General features: G+C 43.8%; 9 protein-coding genes across 9 annotated transcripts; 4 read left to right on the top strand and 5 right to left on the bottom strand.

The window, feature by feature from the left end:
* Positions 1-599: 599 nt before the first annotated feature.
* EAE97_004955 (uncharacterized protein) lies at positions 600-2390 on the top strand (the record flags this gene model as incomplete). Its single annotated transcript, XM_038875467.1, has 5 exons — positions 600-777; positions 839-943; positions 1021-1696; positions 1758-2024; positions 2092-2390. The coding sequence occupies exons 1-5, from the start codon at positions 739-741 to the stop codon at positions 2388-2390; spliced, it is 1386 nt and encodes a 461-aa protein (XP_038733824.1). The 5' UTR covers positions 600-738.
* A 258-nt stretch (positions 2391-2648) lies between these two features.
* EAE97_004954 (uncharacterized protein) lies at positions 2649-3244 on the bottom strand (the record flags this gene model as incomplete). Its single annotated transcript, XM_038875466.1, has 2 exons — positions 2649-3070; positions 3187-3244. The coding sequence occupies 2 exons, from the start codon at positions 3242-3244 to the stop codon at positions 2649-2651; spliced, it is 480 nt and encodes a 159-aa protein (XP_038733823.1).
* Positions 3245-3666: 422 nt separating this feature from the next.
* On the top strand, positions 3667-4728 carry EAE97_004953 (uncharacterized protein; the record flags this gene model as incomplete). The annotated part of the gene is made up of 2 exons (XM_038875465.1): positions 3667-4189; positions 4244-4728. 2 exons carry the CDS (start codon positions 3667-3669, stop codon positions 4726-4728), a joined length of 1008 nt encoding a protein of 335 aa, XP_038733822.1.
* A 382-nt stretch (positions 4729-5110) lies between these two features.
* EAE97_004952 (uncharacterized protein) lies at positions 5111-8848 on the top strand. The gene is made up of 3 exons (XM_038875464.1): positions 5111-5276; positions 5347-8371; positions 8430-8848. Exons 1-3 carry the CDS (start codon positions 5182-5184, stop codon positions 8781-8783), a joined length of 3474 nt encoding a protein of 1157 aa, XP_038733821.1. The 5' UTR covers positions 5111-5181; the 3' UTR covers positions 8784-8848.
* A 469-nt stretch (positions 8849-9317) lies between these two features.
* EAE97_004951 (uncharacterized protein) lies at positions 9318-11151 on the bottom strand. Its single transcript, XM_038875463.1, has 3 exons — positions 10552-11151; positions 10328-10497; positions 9318-10104 (listed from the first exon to the last, which is right to left on the bottom strand). Exons 1-3 carry the CDS (start codon positions 10676-10678, stop codon positions 9370-9372), a joined length of 1032 nt encoding a protein of 343 aa, XP_038733820.1. The 5' UTR covers positions 10679-11151; the 3' UTR covers positions 9318-9369.
* An 825-nt stretch (positions 11152-11976) lies between these two features.
* EAE97_004950 (uncharacterized protein) lies at positions 11977-13360 on the bottom strand (the record flags this gene model as incomplete). Its single annotated transcript, XM_038875462.1, has 2 exons — positions 11977-12860; positions 13210-13360. The coding sequence occupies 2 exons, from the start codon at positions 13358-13360 to the stop codon at positions 11977-11979; spliced, it is 1035 nt and encodes a 344-aa protein (XP_038733819.1).
* A 2128-nt stretch (positions 13361-15488) lies between these two features.
* Positions 15489-15950, top strand: EAE97_004949 (uncharacterized protein; the record flags this gene model as incomplete). The annotated part of the gene is made up of 1 exon (XM_038875461.1): positions 15489-15950. The coding sequence occupies one exon, from the start codon at positions 15489-15491 to the stop codon at positions 15948-15950; it is 462 nt and encodes a 153-aa protein (XP_038733818.1).
* Positions 15951-16262: 312 nt separating this feature from the next.
* EAE97_004948 (uncharacterized protein) lies at positions 16263-17796 on the bottom strand (the record flags this gene model as incomplete). Its single annotated transcript, XM_038875460.1, has 3 exons — positions 16263-17048; positions 17097-17400; positions 17573-17796. The coding sequence occupies 3 exons, from the start codon at positions 17794-17796 to the stop codon at positions 16263-16265; spliced, it is 1314 nt and encodes a 437-aa protein (XP_038733817.1).
* A 1205-nt stretch (positions 17797-19001) lies between these two features.
* On the bottom strand, positions 19002-21564 carry EAE97_004947 (uncharacterized protein; the record flags this gene model as incomplete). Its single annotated transcript, XM_038875459.1, has 4 exons — positions 19002-19572; positions 19632-20778; positions 20830-21421; positions 21526-21564. 4 exons carry the CDS (start codon positions 21562-21564, stop codon positions 19002-19004), a joined length of 2349 nt encoding a protein of 782 aa, XP_038733816.1.
* Between the last annotated feature and the right edge of the window lie 1318 nt (positions 21565-22882).

Genomic DNA, 22882 nt, shown 5'->3' with positions numbered 1-22882 from the left:
CTCATCTATCCGGTTTAGACACGGTTAATAATATACACTTATGGTCCGCGTCCTGCTCGTATCTATATTCAAATGTGTATGCTTAGTATGATTGATGCTGAAGAATGCGCATCTCAGCTTCATAACGTGAGGTGATGGTGGCTTTGAAAGTGCGTTGTCCCCATCGGCTAAGCCCGGTCTCTGACGTACTGTCGTGAAGTACTAATGAGCTACGGTATGCTTATTCTACCGACTAATCAAACAAGGGGGTAGATTGGGAGTTGTTGGGCTTTGCATTTCAGAGGTATTACATAGCAAAGCTGTAAATGTATGTCAAATATGTGGATGTTGAAAGGTCGCTGAGATGATATTTCTTTGATAGTTGTAGGCGCCTATTTAATTCGTTTTGATTAATATCGAGTCGAGTGCCTAACAAAGTACCTATGTATTCAAAATTCACTAAAACATTCTTCCACCCATCCAAAAATTACTCGAGATTTATTCGAAATACTGTGCTTCAAATATGTAAATCGATATCGATTAGTAAAAAGCCCAACCAACTAATAAATTTCACATGACAAACGCGTCGCGTGAATAAAACCACCATAGCGCACCGTAAGGCTGAGAAACCCCTGCCACGGAAACCTTGAAACCCCATATCTTTTGAACTGGGAGCTCGACACTACACTCCCGCTCCCTAGCTAAAAACTTTACCTCATGCTCCACATCTTTCCAGCGTAACCATACCTAGATACAATCATGTCGATACCGGGGCTTGGTCAAGCTGTTCATGCTGCCGTAAGTAGTAATTCATGTATGAAACTCCAAAACACTCAATTTATTAACTCGTTGGGTGTAGAGAACTGCAGCACCAGCAGCTGTTGCGCATACGAATATTCATGAGCTTCAGGCTAACTCAGAATGGCGCTTTGAAGTCGCCATCGGGGCGAGTATTGAAGTTAAGGTATGGATTCTATGAAATTCAATTCCATTATAGTATATATTCTTAACGAAAACCCCCCAATCTAACCACTCACTCAGGTCCTCTCCGGCACCGCAGAAATCTTCGGCACAGAACTCGCAGTCAACCACACATACACATTCCACGGCACCAAATCCTCCATCTACACCTGGCACGGCTGTCGACTCGAAGTCAACGGGCCATGCGAGGAATACACCGCCGAGGAAACCCCCATGATCTCCTACATCAACACGCATTTCGCGCTGGAGAACCTACGATCCGAAGCGAAGAAAGCAGGACAGGATGGCCCACGTGTAATCATCGTCGGACCTAATAATACAGGAAAAACCAGCTTGGCGAAACTGCTCACCGCGTATGCGATCCGCATGGGGCGCCAACCGATCGTCGTGAACACGGATTCGCGTGAGGGAATGCTGAGTATACCGGGGAGTTTGACGGCCGCGGCGTTCAAGAGTATTGTGGATGTGGAGGAGGGGTGGGGGAGTAGTTCGACGAGCGGGCCGAGTCCCGTGCCGGTAAAGCTGCCGTTGTGTTATTACTATGGGCTTCCGAGTCCGGAAGATAATGTGAAGTTGTTTAAGCCGGTGGTCACGAGGCTGGCGTTGGCGGCGACGAGTAGGCTGCAGGATGACCCTGTGTGTAGGGAAACGGGCATGATTATTGATACGCCGGGGGTGATTAGTCAGGGGAAGGGAGGGTATGATTTGATTTCTCATATTGTGTCGGAGTTTGCAGGTGAGTTTATCGGTTTGGGGATTTGGGTTTGAATGAGAGTGTGGACTAATGTGATTGCCAGTTAATATTATCCTGGTCTTGGGCTCGGAACGTTTACACAGTGAAATGTTACGGCGATTCTCAACCCAAAAAACTGATAACGGAGAAGCCATAACTCTCGTCAGGTTAGACAAGTCAGGAGGTTGTGTGGATAGAGATGATACATTCATGCAACAAATGCGGGAAGCAACTATCAAGGAATACTTTTTCGGAGACGCAAAACGAACCTTGAGTCCGCATACACAACTTGTTAATTTCGACGAGCTTTCGATTTATAAAGTCAAAGAAGGTATGCCATATTATTCTTCTCTGCCCTCTCACCTCATAGTATCTTCAGAACACTAACACTTCGCAAGCACACTCAATGCAAAGTGCATTTATGCCCGGAGGAGAAGAAGAAGCTGAACCCACACTATATGAAAAAGTAGAGCCAACACCCTCAATGTTGCATTGCATTTTCGCTGTCATGCACGCCTCGACTCGCGATTCTCAGGATATTATTCGAGATGCGAGTGTTATGGGCTTTGTATATGTAGCAGAAGCCGATGAGAAGAAAAAGAGAATGAAGATTCTGGTACCGCTTAACACGAGAGTCACGGATAGACCATTGATTTGGGGTAGCTGGCCCGAAGCCCCGGTAAATTTGATGGGATAATCAAATAATATACAATATTGCCGAGAAGAAAAGTTCTAATACATGTTTTTGTGCTGAGTGTTGAGGCATGTGAAAGCAAATCCAATAGTAAAAAACTCCTGCGATCAAACTAAAAATATCCTGCCCGCATTACCCAACTTACGCCGGTTCGCATTGGTCTGCTCATAATCAAACCAACCTGGATATCCCTCAGTCATTCTTCATTCTTAATTCATATCGCAATTCCCATTCCTCATCTCGCCGCTCATCTACCTCCCTCTAATCCCTCGACTGCACCTTATGATCTCCCCTAACAGCCTCCGCATACGTGGGTGGCACAGCCCCTCCACTACTTCCCTCTCCACCCTGTCCCTGTCCCTCTCCGGCATTCGTCCACGTCCCATTCTGCTGTTGCTGAACCGTAGGTGCTTCCATCGGAGCATTAGTTCCATATCCTTGCTGTTGTCTCTGCGTGCCACTCGATTTCTGGGGCACGCGCTGCGCTCGTCCATTCGGGCCCTGTACGACGACATATGTCACACGAGCATTTTCCGAGTCGGGAATGGCGTCGTAGTGAGCGTCTTGGTCGGGGAATTTGGCGATAATGTACCAGGCGTGCAGGAGACCCGGGAGGAAACCCAGCATGCAGAGGAGAATGTTGATCAGGGAGTCGGCGGAGCAGAGGCCGCGTTTTACCCAGACTAGGGATGGGGGTTAGTGGATGAGCGTGCTGTTGTGGTTGGGAGGGGAATGGGCTGTTGTGTGTGGTTGTTGGGTTCTTGGGAAGGAGTACAGAGTTGGGAGTATTCATGCTTACCTGCGAGAGGGGGAAATAGAATGGCGATCAAGCCGAGGAAGATATCGGACGAGCACATTTTCGATTTGTTTGATGTATGTATATGATTTTGTGTGTTTTGTAGGTTTAAAGTGATCCTTTATCCTGCACAGAATGGTAGTTGGTCGAAGGAGCGGTTTTGGATTTATGCGAAATCAAATGTCTCTGTTCGCGGGCGAAGTAGATTCTTGGTTGTGCAGGTGGTTCGTCATCGGAGATCGGGCCTTGCCTTGCGAGTCAAAGGAGGCACAAGGAAATCATCCTTACTTCTTTGGAATTAGCGTTAATGCACATGATGCAGCCTTGATAGGTTTATCGATAAGGTGATCGGAAAGTCGGACTCAAATATTGCAGCTAGACAATCCTTGTCGCGCTTTAGGTCCAGACATTTGATGATTAAAAAAGTTCAAGATTTGATCTGTTGCGCATTACGATTGTCCATATAATTCACGAACGACAAACATGCCGGGAAATAATATGGATGTCGATATGGAGGAAGAGGATGATCCAATAGTCAGCTCTTATGATATTTTCATTAAACCTCATATCTCCGAAGGTCGAGAAATTTATGTATTACAATTTCCCAATCGCGATATTGAGCAACGATACGCTGGGTCAAATGATGCTCAACCTCTCAAGTTTCGAACGAAGCCAAAGGCCGGAATGGTTGAAATGGATGTTCCAATCAATGCGCGCACGAATTATGATAAGGATAAGGGTGTGAAATGGGGAGATGCTATCAAGAAGAGCCAAATGGTTAAGGGTGGAGGAAGTCATGGTTTACCGGGTGGTTTTGGAATTGGAGGAGCACAACCAACTGGCAGGGGAAGAGGACGGGCACAAGAGGTTGACCCTGAGAAAGTAATGGCGGATTTTGAAGGCGCTATTCGGACGGAGCAAGTTTTGGTCAAGCAAACTCTTGGTGGTCAAATCATTCCCGTTGATCAAAATAGTCCTCAATACTTTTTAGGCGCTTTTCAGAGTGGTAATTGGAAAAAAAAATCTGTTCATTTATGGGAAACATGCTAATTCAATCCAGATAAACTTCATCTCACTCCAATTGATCACATGGTACAAATGAGGCCTCAATTTCATCATATTGACGCACATGTAGAACAGGAAAAGCAAAACCGACCTCGCGAAGGACCTGCACCAAAGGCTACGGAAGCTCGAGCTATTCATATGACGGTTAAGTCAAGTATCGACGGAGAAGAAGATGGAAGTGATAATATTGGTGTACGAATCTCTGCGGCGCAACAAGAGCAATGGGTGAAGCACCGATATGTTGACGAGGATCATCAATCTGCTTGGGAATGCTATCATGAAAATATGTTTATCTATCCTGAGCCGGATGAGAAAGGAGAAGAGCAAGAACTTTCGCCAGATGTGGTTCCAAAGTTGACCACTGGGATAGATGATATGGCATATATGGATACAATCAGTGCGCCGAATAATGCAGCGAAAATGTCAAGGGCCAAGGTGGATGCGCAAACGATTGATCTTGATGCAGATGATGAAGAATAGAATTGTATGATATGGGTTCATTCTCTGGCGTATAAAATCAAAAAAGATACCCCGCACATGTCCTTGGTAGACGAGATACTAGGTAGACAATTGAACATAGGTACTTCAGCAGAACAATTTTGTATTTATATACTTCATTTGAGATGGGATGAATGTATTTTCGTTGTATATATCTTGACTGTATACACTCGAGTAGCTTTTTCCATATTTTATCGATAAATCTACTCCAGTTGGATATCAATCGAAGTACTGTGCGTGAGGCTTGATATATCCTAAATCCGAATACAGGCAGGCGATAACGATAAAAAAGTTCCGGCGTCATTCATTATCAACCATAGCTCGGCCGATACCTACTAGGTAGATAGCTTTACTTGCTTGCTATCCTAAGCTCGCCATCCCACCCAAACAAACCATTTTTACCACACTTCCTTACACGCATTTTACAGAATCAATATGGCGTATCTGGCTCCAATACACAGACCAAGTAGTGTACGACTTACACTGCGATTGAATCTTCTAGATCATAGAGAGGAATGTCTGGTACTTGCGTAAGTAGCAATTTATACACGATTCCATGATTCAAAAGCATAGCACGATGGAATACTGACTTCTCTACAGGAAAGCAAATCGATTAGAGATATGGAGACCCACAGAAGAAGGTCTCACGATGGCATATTCGAAATCCATATATGGCCGCATCTCCATGCTGCAAAAGATCCAACCTGCGGGATCCAAGACCGACCATCTGTTCGTGGGGACTGTACGAGCACAATACTTTACTGTGATGTGGAATCTCCAGACGCATAAACTGGATACCATGCAATCGTTCGTCGATGTTTCTCAAGAACACATGCGGGATTCCGAAAGTAGGGATAGATGTCTTGTGGATCCGACGGGGCGATTATTAATTATGGAATTGTACGAGGGAGTGCTGAGTTTGGTAAAGATTGTAAAGCCTAGGGGAGGCAAGACGGATTACTTGGAGAACCCGGAACAAGTGAGGATTTCGGAGATGAAGGTTCGGGCGAGTGCGTTTTTGTATACGGATACTAAACAGCCGAAATTAGCTTTGCTGTATCAGGATGCGAGGGAGAATGTGAAATTGGCGACATATAGGATGCTGGATGATAAGGGTCAGCTCATTTTACAGTTCGATCCGAAGAAGAATAGGGAAAATGATGTGGATGATTTGTGTGTTGGAGCTATGCATATCATACCGGTTCCCAAGGCGAGAGATGAGGCGAGCAAGAGATATATTGTTAGGAACGCCACGACTGCCAAGGCTAATCTAGGAGGGCTGGTTGTCTTGGGCGAGACGAAGTTTACATATCTGGATGATGAAAGTAAAGCCATTGTCGAATATGCGTTGGATGAAGCTGTATTATGGGCGGCGTGGGAATCGATAGATGAGAGAAATTATCTATTGGGAGACGATTATGGCTATTTATACATTTTAACAATACTGGTCGATGGTGCTACAGTCACTGGACTACAAATTGCAAAATTGGGTCAGGTATCTAAGCCTACATCTTTGGAGAACTTGGGGAATGGAATCTTCTATATTGCTTCACATGAAGCGGACAATCAGGTCGTTCAAATTGATTTGGAGAATCCAGAACATGGTGTTACGTTGCTACAGACACTGCCGAATATTGCCCCAATACTTGATTTCACGGTCATGGACATGGGTGGGCGAGAGGGAGAGACCCAATTGAATGAATATTCTTCAGGACAGGCTCGATTAGTTACGGGCAGTGGAGGATTTGAGGGAGGAAGTTTGAGAAGTGTTCGGAGTGGAGTTGGACTTGATGACACCGCGATACTTGCCGAAATGGAAGGCATTCGTAAGGTCTTCGCGTTGCATTCTGGTCCAAGTCTACCGAATGATACTCTTGTAGTGTCATTTTCCACAGAGACTCGATTCTTCAAGTTTGATTCACAAGGAGATATTGAAGAAGTGGAGACTATTAAGAATTTGTCTTCTACTTCGGAAACGCTGCTAACTTATAATCTCGATGAAGGCTGTATATTACAAGTCACACAACATGAGGTAGCAATACATGGCAAATCTCCCGGTCATCGATGGCAGCCTCCTGACGGACAGATAATCACGGCAGCTTCAGGAAACCAGAACTATATTTTACTTTCGTCTAATGGACGTACCTTGGTCACTCTATCAATTCAACAAAATTTAGCAGAGGTCGCATTTCAGGAGCTTGGAGATGATCAAGTAGCTTGCATACATGTACCCCAAGTACTGGGTGATATAGGTGTCATTGGCTTATGGAAGTCGGGATCGGTATCTCTGCTTGATCTCGCAACTCTCAAGACTATCGTATCTGAGGATCTAAGACGGGCTGATGGAGCTTCCATACCGAGAGACATTGCTCTTACTCAAATTCTACCCCCTGAACTTTCAGGCCCAACATTGTTTGTCAGTATGGAAGATGGTATTGTGTTGAGCTTCAATGTCGACAAGACAGATTGTTCACTGTCGGGACGAAAGAGTATTGTCCTTGGAACACAACAGGCGCAACTTCAGATTTTACCACGGGATAATACAACTTTCAATATTTTTGCAACATGCGAGCATCCTAGCTTGATATATGGTTCTGAAGGTAGAACTGTGTATTCGGCCGTCACAGCTGAAGATGCAATCGCGGTATGTTCGCTGAACAATGTAGCGTATCCAGATTCAGTAGTTGTGGCTACAACAAATGAACTCAAACTCGCAGTCATCGACAATGAGAGAAGAACACATGTCAGAACTTTACCGATTGGTGAGACCGTAAGGAGGGTAGCATACTCAGCCAAAGAGAAATCATTTGCGATTGGAGCTATCAAACGTGAACTGACAAAAGGACAAGAAGTTGTCACGACTTCTTTCAGACTTGTCGACGAGGTTGTTTTCGGTGAGCTAGGAGAACCGTACTATTTACCACCAAATAACGAAATCATCGAGACTGTTATACGAGCGGAACTTCCAACAAGACATAGCAGTGGCGAATTAGTCGAGCGCTTCCTTGTCGGTACAAGTTTCCTTCACGAGGAAGAGGCGAATGTTCGTGGTCGTCTTCTTATTTTTGGTGTCAATGCCGACAGAGCTCCATATATAATCGCTTCTCACAATCTCAAGGGTTCTTGTCGATGTATTGGTGTACTCGATGGTAAAATCGTAGCGGCACTCAATAAAACAGTCGTAATGTACGACTACGAGGAAACCTCCACAACATGCGCCAAACTTAATAAACTAGCAACATATCGATGTTCAACTTGTCCCATCGATATAGATATTACGGATAATGTAATAGCAGTAGCAGATATTATGAAATCAGTTGCGCTGGTCGAATATACACCCGGAACCGATGGCCTTCCAGATAAACTTGAGGAAGTGGCAAGACATGCACAACAAGTCTTCTCAACGAGTGTTGCAGAAGTAGATACAGACACGTATTTGGAAACAGATCATGATGGGAATATAATCTTGTTGAAGAGGAATAGAGAGGGTGTTACGAGAGAAGATAAATCTAGAATGGAGGTTACTTGTGAAATGAATCTTGGAGAGATGGTCAATAGAGTTAAGAGGATCAATGTGGAAACATCCAAAGATGCTCTGTTGATCCCGAGAGCTTTTCTCGGCACTGTATGTCCCCTCTTCCCCCTTCTTCGATTAATGAATCATTGATACTAACAATCCCCAGACCGAAGGATCAATCTACCTCTTCTCTCTCATCCCACCACAAAACCAAGATCTATTAATGCGTCTCCAAACCCGTCTAGCATCTCTTCCCTCCACCTCTTCCCTCAAAGGACCCTCAGACTCCACATCTCCTCATCAAATCGAACTCTCGCCCGGTAATCTCGATTTCAACAAATACCGTTCCTACATATCCGCCACGCGGGAAACAAGCGAACCTTTCAGATTTGTAGACGGGGAGTTGATCGAAAGATATCTGGATTTGGAGAGCGAGGTACAGGAACTTGTGGCGGAGGGATTGGGTGTCAAAGGGGAGGATTTGAGAGGTGTGGTGGAGGGATTGAGGAGGTTGCATTAGAGGGAGTTATCAAGGGGGAGGGGAAGCGAGAGTGAGAGAGAATCTGAATCTTAGGTGGACATCTAGGATGCGGATGTGCATATCGATATGAGTGGAATGAGATAAGTGAGTCGAGTAAAGCTATCTAAGGTTAAGGTAAAAAACAATATGAAGCAAGAAAATTGGCTTTCTACATGTGTCGAAAATGAACATGGTCATAAATTACATAAAGGAGGGTAGCTATCGCTGTACAGTACGTACCAAGGTATATATGATAGATATACTGCTATAGATTGATCTAGAGGACGGGGGGAATAAGAATACAAATTGCGCTCTGCAAAGTCAATCGATCACATGGGTGCTGAGGTAAAGCAAAAGGGGAGGTATTCTACATGATACATTTTCCTTGAGTTGTTTGAGCGATGGAGGAGCAAGGCTATTAATTCACAAATCTGAAGGGCCATACATCGAAGGATTGTCTAGTAAAACCTACGAAACGTGACCGCAATTTTCACCAAGTCACCCGCCAAATTCACGCATAGTACGCCCAGAACATTTTTTGTAGCATATCTTTCTTCATTTTCATTTATTCAGCTCCGTGATATGACTAGCCCGAGCTACTAAGATATCTATAAACGACAGAAAAGTCCTTGCCCTTACAATTCTCCTGTTGTTCCACAGCTTCATAAACCTCTCGAGCTCTATTACCAAGCTCAAGTTTGGCCTCAACTTCTTCTGCTGCTTTCAATGCAAGTCCTAGATCTTTCTTCATGAGACTTATACCAAAACCTCCACTATAATCTCGTTCGGCTGGTGCACCTGCTACAACACCCTTGACGGGGTTGTTAAGTTCACTTGGCCAACATTTGCCAGTACTACTGTTAATCAAATTACCTAGGACTTGTGGATCAAGACCCCACATGATTCCCAAGTTCATGGCTTCAGCTGTTGCAATGTTATTGATCGCCAGAAGATAGTTGTTGGCAAGCTTTCCGGAAAGACCTGCACCTTGAGCTCCACAATGTAACACCCTCTTTCCCATCATGGTGAGTATGGGAGTCACACGATCAACTAGATCATCCGAAGCCCCAAGCATAAAGGTCAGAGTTCCGGCAGTTGCGCCAACAACACCTCCTGACATTGGCGCATCGACGAATCGACCTTGTTGCGTTGTATGAACTGCCCTAGCAACATCTCTAGAAGATGTTGGATCAATTGTGGAGCAATCGATGAAAAGACGATCAGGATTGGCGACTACAGATGTAGAAAGTGGGGGCTTGAGTATTTGACTAAAAACATTCTTCACATGTGCTGGTTCTGGTAAAACGGTGATGGTAGTTTCCTGCAAACAGTATCTGTTAGCAATTGAAACAGATATTTCTTCAGACAAAATAGACAATTTATTGAAATAAAATCAGAGGATTGGCTTTGTTGTATAATATAAAAATCATTAGAAGATCAACCAAGACGGCTGACCCCAACTTAGATCATTCATGGAACAAACTCATCACATAAAAGGGAAGCAATTTGATTGCGAGAGACGAAGATATAGTGGTATAACTTACAGAATTTTCAGCAGCTTCTCTTATACTACCTGCAGCCTCGACAGCAGCGCCACTTCCAAGAGCTTTTGTGTCCTTTGTGAATCTCCTCACTGCTTCAGTATTGATATCATAGACTCGGATCGTATCGGCAGGAGGTAATTTGGCTTGAAGGTTTCTTGCCATATTATATCCTGTCTAATGTTAGCGATTGATTCGCTCTTTTGGTAGATACAATGTAGACATACCCATCTGACCGAGACCAATAAACCCCCATTGCTTCTGTCTTCCCACTGATGATGAGAAGTTCCTTTGCTGAACAGATCGGAATAATGACTGCACAAATGGCGCCGATGTCCTCACATTTACCCTCATCTTCACAATCCAATTCCCGTTTTCGAAAAGCCAGTTGAGAAGAAGAAGTGGGCGTTTTAATAACAGACAAACGATTGGAAGCGGATAGCCTCCGTACGAGCAACCGTACAAGCTGACGAATGAACGAAAGCGGGTGCTCCCTCGGGTGATATATAGTTGAATGGGGAAGGAAGCATGGGGAATGTGGGGAAGTTAGTCTGGTTGCGCTGCCCGAGGCTGCTTTGCTTTCTGAATCCTTGAACCGTTACCCCGATACCCGACAAAAGCCGACAAGATCAGCAGTTTTGCTATCAATCCATGATAGGAAATACCTCACATGACGTTAAACCTTGAAAGCTCCCTGCTTGCTAACCAATGCTAATTGCGAGATCAGTTCAAGGAATGAATGTATAGCAAAAGAATTGATCATTGATAATTGATATCTTCGTATTTTGAGCTTTGTAGAGAATCTGGATATAAAAACGGGAGAGATATAGAAGAAGTATGGAATTAAAAAAATGAAAAAAGAATTAGAGAAAAGTTTGGAGAAAAAATGGAAAAAATGTGCTTAGTCATTCTATAAGCGAAATAGCTTACCCCTGTCGAACGAAGAGCACTGATAAGAAGCGTTGAAAAAGTCCCATCAAAAGTCCATTCCATAATCTATTAACTTGCACACACAGTTCAGTCAGTGATCGGGATTTTCTGATCCATATAAAAATCAAGGTCGGCACGTCATCAAAAAACCACAATTATAGAATCAGTATCTCGATCGTCATCATACTGCTGCACTAAGATCTCCTCAAATCTGGCTCAGATAATGCGGGGTAGGAGGTTCTGAACTCAATATCGAGCACATCTTGAAGGAAACAATACACATACCAAACTTGTATACCTGCGCATATGCTTTGGGCTGTTCTTCGGTTCACAACGGAGATCGACAATCAAGTAGTTTCTCGTGCTTATGTATATATATGCTGTAAATATTGAGGGTGGATTCTGCTTTGGTACACGGTTCGATTCATCTGTTGCGAGGGAGCCATTGATTGAACATACGAAGCGCGATGAATTACACGGTTCGATGGAGTGGTTATAGTGATATATTAAGTTGTACCTATCCTTGACCAAAAGGCTGACTCGCTATGCTATAAACGATTGTCAAGAGCACCGAGAAGTAGCTCATTCTTGCTGCCATGCTATTCTATGACCGATTCCTGTATGATATCCAAAATCCTGACCAAGCCCGAACCCCTATCCGAACTACCGCTCGGAAAATACAAAAATCCTCATATCTATCCCGTCTATACCCACCCAATCACCTACCTCTTCTTTCCTCTTCCGCCGTCGACTACTGCTTCCAATGCTCCTGCAGCCCGTCTCTCCCTCCTCCTGAACTCTCCATTGAAAATTTCCGGCAACATCATCTTCGCATTTGCATGTTCTTTAGCAAACCCCACCTCTGCAGAATTTCCAAATTTTGCTCTCGTTACCCTAACAGCCTCTTCCAACATCTCTGTTCCCACACCAGTACCTCTATACCTTGCTCTTGTAGTCCATGCCCTGATGACACCTTTCCCTCCTTTCTTCCCACTCTTTCCTTTCCTTGGCGATCCATTGACGTGAGGAGCTCGTTCAATGCGCAATATAAGTGCTCCAATTAGTTCCTCTCCATATCGAGATCCAATGATAACATCTTCATCCCCTTCATCGTTTTTGGCAAAATCCCAATTGAACTCCTCAGCCGTGTGCAAATAGCCTGCAGTGGCAGCTCGAACTGCTACCAAACATGTCATTGTTACTCCTGCTAGTGTGGTTACAAGTAATCCCAAATCGCTGCTGTCTGTGTATTGCCATTTTGTAATAATTCCAATTATTAATGCGTAAAAAGTAAGAATGAGAGGATGGAAGATTAATGCTTGGGCAGCGATTTGTCGTTGTTGGGCAATAGAATCTGCGACTAGTTTTAGAGCTTTCGTTTTGTCCTCTTTCGTGTCTAATGTGGTAGTTGTGAGAGAGGGAATGCCGTCGAGGGGATTGGGAACAATGGTATCATCGTCGATATTGGAAGACATTGTTGCGAGAGATGATGGGCGAAGTGGTGGAAGGTTGTGAGAAAATGATGCGCCCAGAATTGGAGTTGAGGTAGTAGAATTGAGTGTGGATGGTGGCAGGACCAGATTTGCTCGAAGAAAAGTAAAGAAAGCTGGCGGGAGTTTAATGTTAGCAGAGCTTGACAAGACTTTTTGTGAATTGGTGTTAGACGATAAGTTGTCAACGTTTGTGAAAATAAAGTATTTTAACATGTGAAGAGTTTCTTCTCACTCACAATTGAGGGATAAATTCCACAAAGTAACGAAGGTTAATATAAATTGGATTGGTTGAAATAGCTTCCCACCTGCTCCGACTGAAAGTTTCACAGAAAACCTTTTCAAAACTTTTTGTCTTCCAAAAACCACAAACTTTTTTTGTACACTGAAAACCGGCGATGCAACATAAAAAAGAACACAAAAGCAATACTTCTCAAAAGAAAATAGATAAATGAAGAAACTCACCAGCACTAGCTAGAAATCCAGGGACTGCATTCATTTTATCCACCACAATATTGGCAGTAGCAGTAGTACTATTCCATGTCGTACCGCCACCATATTGCGACCTTCTCAAATCTAATTCCCTGGGAATAGACACAGGCACGTGTCTAGGCATTTCCCCTAAAAAGGTAACTGTTACCAAATGACTCAACCCTTTTCGGTTCTTTTTCCAATTTCCGATACCATTCGCGTGAGGATGGATGTATTATTGAAAGGGATCAAAACTCAAGGATCTTAATCTTTTATATGGGATTTTGGGACACTTACTGACGTATGAATTCTGCACGTGGGGTGTCCCAGTTTAATTGGTGAGGAGCTTGTTTATCTTCTTATCGATATGCCAAGAGTTTAGATTGATTTGGAACCAAGACATGGGACATCTAGACACAAGCCATATTAAATCGCCTTGAGTGGATGAAGATAGGGCTTAGTAGACGAGGGGATGGAGGGGAAGGGGTGGGTGTGGGATAACAGCCAGACTGGTCAACTGGTGCATAAGATGGTAGGCGATTTGATTGTTGATGGCTGTTGGCTGTTGGTTGGTTGACTTTTGACTTTGAGTTTTGGCTTTTGGCTTATCGTCAATGATAGCAATGGAGGTAGACGATTGATTGTGATATTGATGCCCAGTGGGTGGGCAGTGGGTGGGCAGATGTTGTGTAAGTATCGGTATCCAATCAGCCTCGCTACCAGCTCTCGGGAGATTTTTATGAAGAGGAAAGATAACTCGTCCGTGTGACCAAATCTATCAAACAATCGTTGCCCATACTGGCGTGCTCGATCAGCTCCGTTTCCAAGGTCCTTTTCACTTCTACTGAACTAATGCGTGGTCGTAGGAACTTGTTGTGTAAAGTAAATCACTTGAGGATGCAAGCTTCAATTTACTACCAATGATAGATGACTTTGACAAATATCCCAGACAACAGTCACCATATCCCTGGAGCCTCGATGCCGATGAGTTCAACTCTCTGTCAGGATTCTGTATCCTGATATTACGTATCATTGATGAAGTTTCATACTTCTTTCAAAGGATCTTCTTGCCTCGTGAGCAACAACCCACCTCTCGATCAGGCTCTGAAACGGTTGAGAACAATTCCTCGGCTGCCCAGCGCTATATCGGTTAGGGCGCCAAATTCTCCAGAAAGGTAAAAGAACATTCTCTTAATCCCATCAAGCCAAGAAAAAGTCCATGATACCAGCCACCAGTACGGACCTCCGGTATCAGAGCGCTGCGATTGTAAGCACAGAGTGTCCAATAGTCCGGACCGCATTTCAACAATCGAAAACTCATGAAGGACGTCAAGTACAACAGGAGTTGAGTTGAGACTTGCTATAATTTACAATCCGTGTGGTCTCTGAAGCTGGAGCGTCTTCAACCTTAATAGATTGAAGTGGTGCACGGACCTCTTGATATATTATCCCTTCCTCCAGCTTCAGACACTCATCATGTTATATCTTTTCATTATGTCCTTGTTCAAACTTGCGTGAATGTATTCTTTGAGTACTGCAACAACTTCATACTTAGTAGTATTTTGACGATCACGTTGGGAACTTGGAGAAAAAACAGAAGGCAAGCTGCCAGAACATCGCGATCATGATTGTTGAGAACGTTCTCAGTCGAAACAATTGAGCGTTTCTACGCCTTCAAGGAAGCCTTCAATTACAGTGAGAATGGAGATAGAGAGTGCGTCATCTATCTTTGGGACATCTGAAGTCTACATTTGGGAAAGAGTTGGAATCTTGCTAACGAGGCGCACGCCGCTCACTTCACAATCTTCTTTGGCACTTCCAACACTCCTAACATTCTTCTCCACGCGGTCTCAAGAACGTGAAGTAATAACTATCTCCTAGCCAACTCTAATGTTTTGATCCTTTCTATTATTACAATTTTAAAACATGTACTGTAATGGCACCTCAGCTAATCACCAAAAAGGAACAACTTCATGAGATCTACCCACTACTCTAGGACTGTGGAAAACTCGAAATTTCGGAATCAAACGTCCTAGGTATGCGTAACACAGTAAACAATCAAACCTACAAACAACAAAAGCTATCACGATGGATATAAATTGAAGCAAGAGTCCTCTAGGGAAACAGCATCAACAGCATCAACTCTCGACAAGAACTTTCGACAACAAACATCACATCACATCACTACACCAAACCATCTTCCAACACCAACCAACTATCACCCACTCAAACCCGAACCCAAACACAAAATCCTTCAAACCAACCCACTCAAAATGCAATTCAGCAACACCCTCACCCTCCTCCCCCTCTTCCTCACCTCCATCCTCGCCATCCAAGTAACCTACGACCCTGGCTACGACAACGCCGCTCGCTCCCTCTCCGTCGTCTCCTGCTCTAACGGACCCAACGGACTCGAAACCCGTTTCCCCCAATACAAAGTCCAAGGCGATCTCCCCACCTTCGCCCGTATCGGCGGTGCATCCACAATCGCTGGATGGAATTCTCCTAACTGCGGTACTTGTTACACCTTGACGTATCAAGGTGTCTCAATCAATATCTTGGCCATTGATACCGCGGCTACGGGATTCAATATTGCAGAGAGCGCGATGAATACGCTGACTAATGGAAGAGCGGTTCATTTGGGAAATATTGATGCAGATTGGACTTTGGTGACGCCTGAGGAGTGTGGGTTGCCGGCTGAGGGGGGTGGGTCGCCTTGTAAGGCTCAGATTTAGGAAGTCTGGCGATGGATGAATATTTGGGAGGGAACGGATTATGGGAGGGCGCTTTTTGAAAAGGCGAGGAAGGTGGTTTGGTGTAGTGATGTGATGATTTATTGTATGATCGACATCTGTTCGATCTTTTCAACTTTTCCCTTAATCCTTTGAAATAATGCTAATGTCAGTTTTCATCTGAACATTTAACGTGACTTGCATGTGTTGTTCCCAATTCTCTATAGAGGCTATCAACTTATCACAATGTCATGCGTTAGTAACCTAACACAACCTATTTGCTCAAAATTCATGAACAGTTTCTTTCCAAATCACTCAATAAACATCCCACAAACTAACCTTCCCATCCTTGCCTCCCACAGCAACCCAATGCGTTTCCCTCGCCTTCCTCAATCTCTCCCCCTTAACATCCAATTGCCCCAGTCTCCCCACCAACTCCTTCCCCTTTTCACTCCCTCCACTCTCCACTTCCACCCCCTCCAAAACATCCGCAACAGCAACCGCAAAACACCCATCCTTATGCCACTTCAGCACCGCCAACTCCCTCATCTTCGCCACTCCGTAAACTCTCGCTCTCCCGTCCCATCCAGCAGTCACGGCAATCTTGCCATCATTTCGCATTTCTATGCTTTGTTGTCCCGCATGTGCCGTTTTCAGTATTTTGGGCTCGTCTTTGGTGGAGCTTAGTATCGCTTTTGAATGCGAGGCTGGAGGAGAAAGGGAAAACGGAGTTGTGGTGGTGGGGATTAGATATTTGATGATTCGATCATCAGCACCGCTAGTGAGGAAGAATTTGCGGTCGGGGCTGGGATCAAGAGAAAGAGAGAGGATCGGTTGAATGTGTGATTTGGAATGGTATATGGTGTTCCATTGTGGTGATCGAGATGAAGGTGCAGTTGAAGGAGAGGTAGAGAATGGTGAGAGGGGAGAAGTGAGGGAGAAGATGGATACTGATCCATCTTCATAACCGGAGAGAACGGTTAAGCATTTAGTGATGGGGTGGAAGAAGAGTGATAGACACATGATCATGCCTGGCTTCTCTGGTCCCGGCGAAGGAATATTATGTAGGCGATGAAGGGTGGGAATATGAAAGATATCGATCTGGAATTGTTAGTTTCTCTTGCTTATTTGACGTGGATGATTACTTACTGATTCGGATGTTAACGTATTCGGGACTGCGATTAACAATTGATCTTTACCCTTTTCGTCTTTCTGAATTTTCACTTCCGCTGTTGCGTCTTTGCCCTTCTCTTCGTCCTCCTTCACCTTGATATCCGCATACAAAGGACACATAGCAAATGCGCAGAAATTCATGGTGTTGACATCTAATATATGTAGAATCCATGGTTTTCTCCTCTCTTCCGAAACGGTATCAACGGGAAGAACTTTACTCATGAATTCCTCTTCTGATGGAGGAAGCTTCCATATTATCAATTTATTGTCTTTTCCATGCCTGCAAGATGTCAGCTTGGCGTTCTTCTCTGCTCACCCCCCGTTTCCCAAATATGATGACAGCCAGTTGATCCCACCCTCTCCCCTTCTTCTTCCCCCAACCACAAGTTCCCAAACAAACCTCTAAAACCCTAAATTCCAAGAGGAAAGAAAAGAAGAAGAAAAAAACTCACGTTACAACCCCCTCCCCCCACTCGCCCACCCCCAGCAAAACCCCCTCATGCGCCCTCCAAACCGCAGTCCCCCTCCTACTCTCTAAACTCCACATTACAACCAATCCCTCCGCATCCCCCGTCACCAGTCTCGTATTGCCTCGTATAAACTTCGCTACATGTATTGGAGTCGCATGTCCGCGTAGAATATATGATGGTTGAGGTGCACCTGGAGGGATGGACATTGCGTCTGTGTCAAAGTGCTTGAGAGTGCCCGAGATGGAGAGACAAGAAATCTATAGTTTTTGCAATTCAAGTTTCTCATAGAACTTTTGCCAGAAGTTTATTGATGAAGTTGTTGTACGCCAGAAGCCTGATCTCTTGAAATGTATAGGTTCGTTACATAAGCATCACTGGAACTCAAGAGAACGATTTCTCCCTCTGCAATTTAATGATGAAAACTGTTGTTAACGTTATTGGAGATCGTACTCTATCTAGTGTTTCCTGACACCTAGATTGGTTGCTCAGAAAATAGATACGGAAACTAAAAAGCGCTCTTATTGCTTTTCAAAAGACCTCTCCTCATACTTCGGAAGAGGCACAGCTCAATTCAACCCAAGAAACTCGTCTACAAGGTGCTAATTAACCAAAACATTTCAAAAACGTTTTTGAAACGTTTGTAAACGACCGACACGTTTAAGATGTGCAACAAAACTTTTCAAGATCATGACTAATCACGTGTCGCTTATATTATTGGTCGGTGCTCCTCCATAACATCTGGTACATTGATGGTGTTGATGACTAATACAGGTAGGTAGGTAGGTAGGCAGTTCTGAAAGCAGTTTTCCTGTTGACCTAACATTTGAAACACAGATATTTGTATAATGTTGAATCGTTGACCGTATCATTATCACTGGCTTCGCCTACTTGTACATGGAAATTGGCAAAACTTAAAGTACCTAGTAGCCCTAACTATCCGTTCGTAATGAGTTCACCAACTCACCAACTTCATAACATTCGGACGAGAAGGGCGTGCATCGAACAAAATAGGTACAATTTTTAACATTCAGAGATAATACAATTCATTTATAATGTATATACACTGTCATCCAATGTCACTCGCTCTATAGTACTACACTACCTAAGAACAACGCTGAAAGAATTAAAGCCCTCCATTCCCTCAAACTCCAAGGTTTTATATTCAAGAATACCTAGGAGTGCCCACCAACCCGACGCCGATTGTTTATTCCCCAAACGCCAATTTGACTCCAATTTCCCAGTTCATAACGCTAAATTGAAAATTTTGTGCCCCTGATTCCGTATGCAAAATGGTGTCTATCCCTGAATCTGTCCTCTCGGGTATCATTTTGATTTGCATCTCCCATAGCGTCGTCGAAAGAAGTAATGAACAATGAAGATCTCGATGGTCGTTTGTAATATGATATATCAATTATAGATATGTATGAGTAAATTGATTTGTTGTGTTTGGTGGTTGATAATGTTGTTGGTATGGATGATTCGGTAAGGAGAAGTCCGCAGTTTTTAGAAGAGGATTCAAGATACCGCTTGGAATGGACGGTCTTGCTGGTGCAGGTGGTACATTTGACGTTGGTGCTGGCGTATTAGAAGGGAAAAACTGTGATAAAGAATTCGCTTGTGGCATTATCGGTTGCTGTTGTGTTGTTTCATCTGGCCAACCCCACTTCGTTTTGAGTTCTTTGTGTAAGAATCCAACTCTCCATCCCGTCTCTTTTCGAATTTTTTCGAATATGGTGAGTACTTCTTCTTGTTCGCGACGAACGACTAAACATTCGGCAGCGATAGCTAGAGAGCGAAGCGCGACACTAGCTACTCCCCTGTCCTTAACGTGTGCTACAATGCCACATATGGAACGAGAATGGTCTTGCTGCATATCATGCATTTCCGCATTTTCTGGGCTCAACAGCGGATTGATTTGAGGGAGAAGGCACATCGCTGTGTGGTAGAACAATCTACCAACGATTGTGGCACGTTTAAGAAGCCTATAAGTTTGTAATTAGTAGGTAACTTTGTACACCCCGCTTAATGGATAGATACTCACCAGACTTCTGGGAAGGCGGAGCTTGAAGTGGTTTGTGACGGATACAAATAAGCCATCGGGTGCATGGTCCGAGGTATGCTAGTATTCCAGCTATCACAAAGATTCTTTAATTTTTGCCACTCCGCATACCTAGATTGCATTCGAATTTGTTCGTCGTGTGGTGATGCCTCCTGAAACCGTGGAATTGACGCCCGGAAGTTTGCGATTTTACCAACAATGTATAGCATTCGATGAACCCAGACTTCCTCTCGTCCAGCTTCCAATTCCCGTGAAAAGTCCATATCAACTCCCCATTGATCCGGTTCCCAGGCTACTTGCCAATTAAAATGCAGACAACTGAGCAACTCCATACCAACATTAAGCCAAAAGCATGCGGCCCCTACACCAGTACTTCGTGCATTCCATCCACATTCCTTAATCAAAGCTCGTGCTCCGGCAATGTGGTTCATACGTTGCATCGCTCTTTCGGACATGATCTCATAAACGTTAAGAATGACAGCTGTAGTCGCACAGATGACAGTATCTCGATCGGGATTCTGTAACGATCGCAACAATTGAGTAGTAGCTGTATCATAATAATATAATGCCTTGTCCTCCTGGTAAACAGGATTGACAAGAGTCAAATGTCGAGCTCCACATGCTAGGAAAGCATTGAGAAGCATGGGTTCTCCTAGAGAATGGAACGGTAATATCCTGGAGAAGTGTTTCATCGGGTCCATACTATCCATCCATAATCCAACTTCCTCAACGAAAACTTGCATATACAGAACTTCTTCGGGCGTAGTAAGATAATCCCGCCTTTCGTTGGGTGGCGTGATAATTTGTTCCGACGCAGTGTATGCAGTCGGCGCAGTCAAATAACCAGAACTCTCACTACCAGCGTGAGATAAATGTCTACTTGTGTGCCTAGAATGTGAAGAATGTGCCATCTCTTGCTTAACCCCAAGATTATTTTCCATAAAAGTACCAGCAGTCTGTATTGGCGGAAGGGCATTCCCTGGCATCATATGATCAACAACCACAGATCGCATAGGATATTCGGTGGGCAGGTCTCGAGGGGGCGTAACCGTTTGTTCGATGTGCGCATATCGACTCAAGCCGCCCTTGTATTCTGAAGCGATTTCGCGGGATTCATCTTGGAATTGAACTAACAATGCGTGAGTAAATATGTGGTGAAATTATCCTTCAACCTACTAACCTGACCAATCTGCTGTAGGAGGGATCATTGGTGGTGATTTGATCTGGGTATCGATAAAATTTAATCGCACCCCTCTTTTGCATTCCCTACTAGATTTCCGGCAATTCAGACAATTTGGCAAACCCTCATCACATTTCAAGTGTCTTTCTCTGCATGTCAAACATCCCGTTCGCACTCGTTTTGGTTTATTTGCAGCGGTCGTTGAAGCCTCCGCAGCAGTTGCGGAAGACCCATCATTTCCGGGCATCTGATTATCTATCTTCGCTCGAACTTTAATCTGCTTAGGCTTTCCATTAATCTTTTGACGTTTTGTAGGTCTAGGACTGTTGTCGCAGATAGGGTAAGTTGGGGGAGCGTATCGTTGATCGCCAATGATAGACAAGTCCGATGTGGTACTGGTAGATCCCGAATATATTGGTGAGGGGTTCGATTGAAGATATTGATATTCCAGATCGAATCCTGGCGCAAGATAAGGCTGGTTGTATGCCGCCACGATTGGGTATGCTGCGAATCTTCGCAGAAGATTTTCTTGTGATATCTCCGTATTCCCAATAACATTGGCCAACAAGAAGATATTTGGAGTTGGGATACACTGGCAGATATTGTGCAGATGAAGAGCGAAGCAATGTCACGGTAGAAACCCACAACGATGGTAAATTTTGATTAATATTGTAGTGCGATATCGATTTCATGAACCAAGTAGAACTTGGAATGGAGTTGAGGTAAGTTTTGCATAGGAAAGAAACACGGAAAGCTGTGGATCCGATGTCAAAAAAAAGATGATCTTGACACTCCCCAGGTATCCTTGTGAAGGTCGAGAACAAAGATGATGTAGATTGCTTGTGTCGAAGATGGAGATGGAGATGGAGGAATGTTCGAAAAAAGAAATTTTGAAGTGGGTAGTGAATCAATTATTTCCATCCATATCTTCATATAAATGTGTGAAGATGTCATCCATCCACTACTAGGTACTTTATTGCTTTTTTTTTTTTTTTTGGACAATTTATTTTAAATAACTATGGAAATTATTTTGTTAGATGTATTGTCAGACCTACCTACGGAGTACATCCGCATCCTCTTAATTAATTGGTGGCGGCTGGAAATTATGAGCGAGTGAAGCAAGAAGCCTGTTTGAAGTGAAGGTACGAAATGTACTGTATAGGGATAAATTCCCGAATTGATGTATGCAAGTGTACCTAGCATCTCAATGATCATCATCCCCCTTGAAGCTTTGATTCGGCACGACTTTCAATAATTTGTAAATAAGGATCAAATTCTAGACTTACGATTTCCTTGTTGATGGATATGAATGGTACGATAGGATGGGATTAAGAGATTCACAGATTAACCAGATGAGAAGAAGATGAAGCTATACTCAGATAAGTTTACCGTCTCCGGTTTTCTCTTCAAGGATTCAACGCCGCCATGCTACTTTGGAGCCGATCTAAGAGTCTGAGTGGAAGGAAGAATTTAGCCTTGTACGAGAGCGAGCAAAAGTACGAACACAGCACATAATAAGTGTGGAACTAGCTACAAGTGAAAGCAGAGAACTTGGAGAAGTACTCGTAAGTACTCCTGAGTTTGATCGATGCCGTTCGTGTAATGCATATTCTTACCAACGTTGAAGTCCTGGAAGTCCTGGAAGTCCTGAAATACATCATACGGCACCTATCTATCTACCTCGCCTACCCAAGAAGGTACAGTAGTACGTAGATCTTATTCAGTGTTACATTGTGAAAGATCTATTGATTCCTTTCAGAGCATAAGATGATAGATATATTTCCAACAATATCTTGGTAGTCAGCTTCAATGAGAGAGCATTTATGTATCTTGATTTGGAAAAAGATCTTCCTCAAGATAGCGAACACCTACAATATCTGTTTTGTGGCTTTTTTAATTATCCATCAGACTCTGGATGGCAATTCCTTTTTGCGCTCAATGGACAATATGGATATTACAGCTGATAACTGTCCTTGAATTCATCCAGAGGCGTTTCTTACATAGTTAATAAGTCATTTTAATATATTACCTTCCTCATATAGTAAGGTCAAGA

Source organism: Botrytis byssoidea (genome assembly GCF_014898295.1).
Source record: "Botrytis byssoidea strain MUCL 94 chromosome Unknown BBYS_008, whole genome shotgun sequence".
Lineage (NCBI taxonomy): Eukaryota > Fungi > Ascomycota > Leotiomycetes > Helotiales > Sclerotiniaceae > Botrytis > Botrytis byssoidea.
The sequence above is the reverse complement of the archived record's forward strand: the minus strand, read 5'-3'. Positions and strand labels throughout refer to the sequence as shown.

What these genes read in the sequence shown, in the direction of transcription:
- EAE97_004952 (XM_038875464.1), top strand. Translation starts at nt 5,182, where the DNA reads ATGGCGTATCTGGCTCCAATACACAGACCAAGTAGTGTACGACTTACA. An exon ending in GAGGAATGTCTGGTACTTGC is followed by an intron (nt 5,277 to 5,346) that starts GTAAGTAGCAAT and finishes ACTTCTCTACAG; the next exon opens with GAAAGCAAATCGATTAGAGA. An exon ending in CGAGAGCTTTTCTCGGCACT is followed by an intron (nt 8,372 to 8,429) that starts GTATGTCCCCTC and finishes AACAATCCCCAG; the next exon opens with ACCGAAGGATCAATCTACCT.
- EAE97_004951 (XM_038875463.1), bottom strand. Translation starts at nt 10,678, where the DNA reads ATGAGGGTAAATGTGAGGACATCGGCGCCATTTGTGCAGTCATTATTC. An exon ending in TATTGGTCTCGGTCAGATGG is followed by an intron (nt 10,498 to 10,551) that starts GTATGTCTACAT and finishes AACATTAGACAG; the next exon opens with GATATAATATGGCAAGAAAC. An exon ending in GAGAAGCTGCTGAAAATTCT is followed by an intron (nt 10,105 to 10,327) that starts GTAAGTTATACC and finishes TACTGTTTGCAG; the next exon opens with GAAACTACCATCACCGTTTT.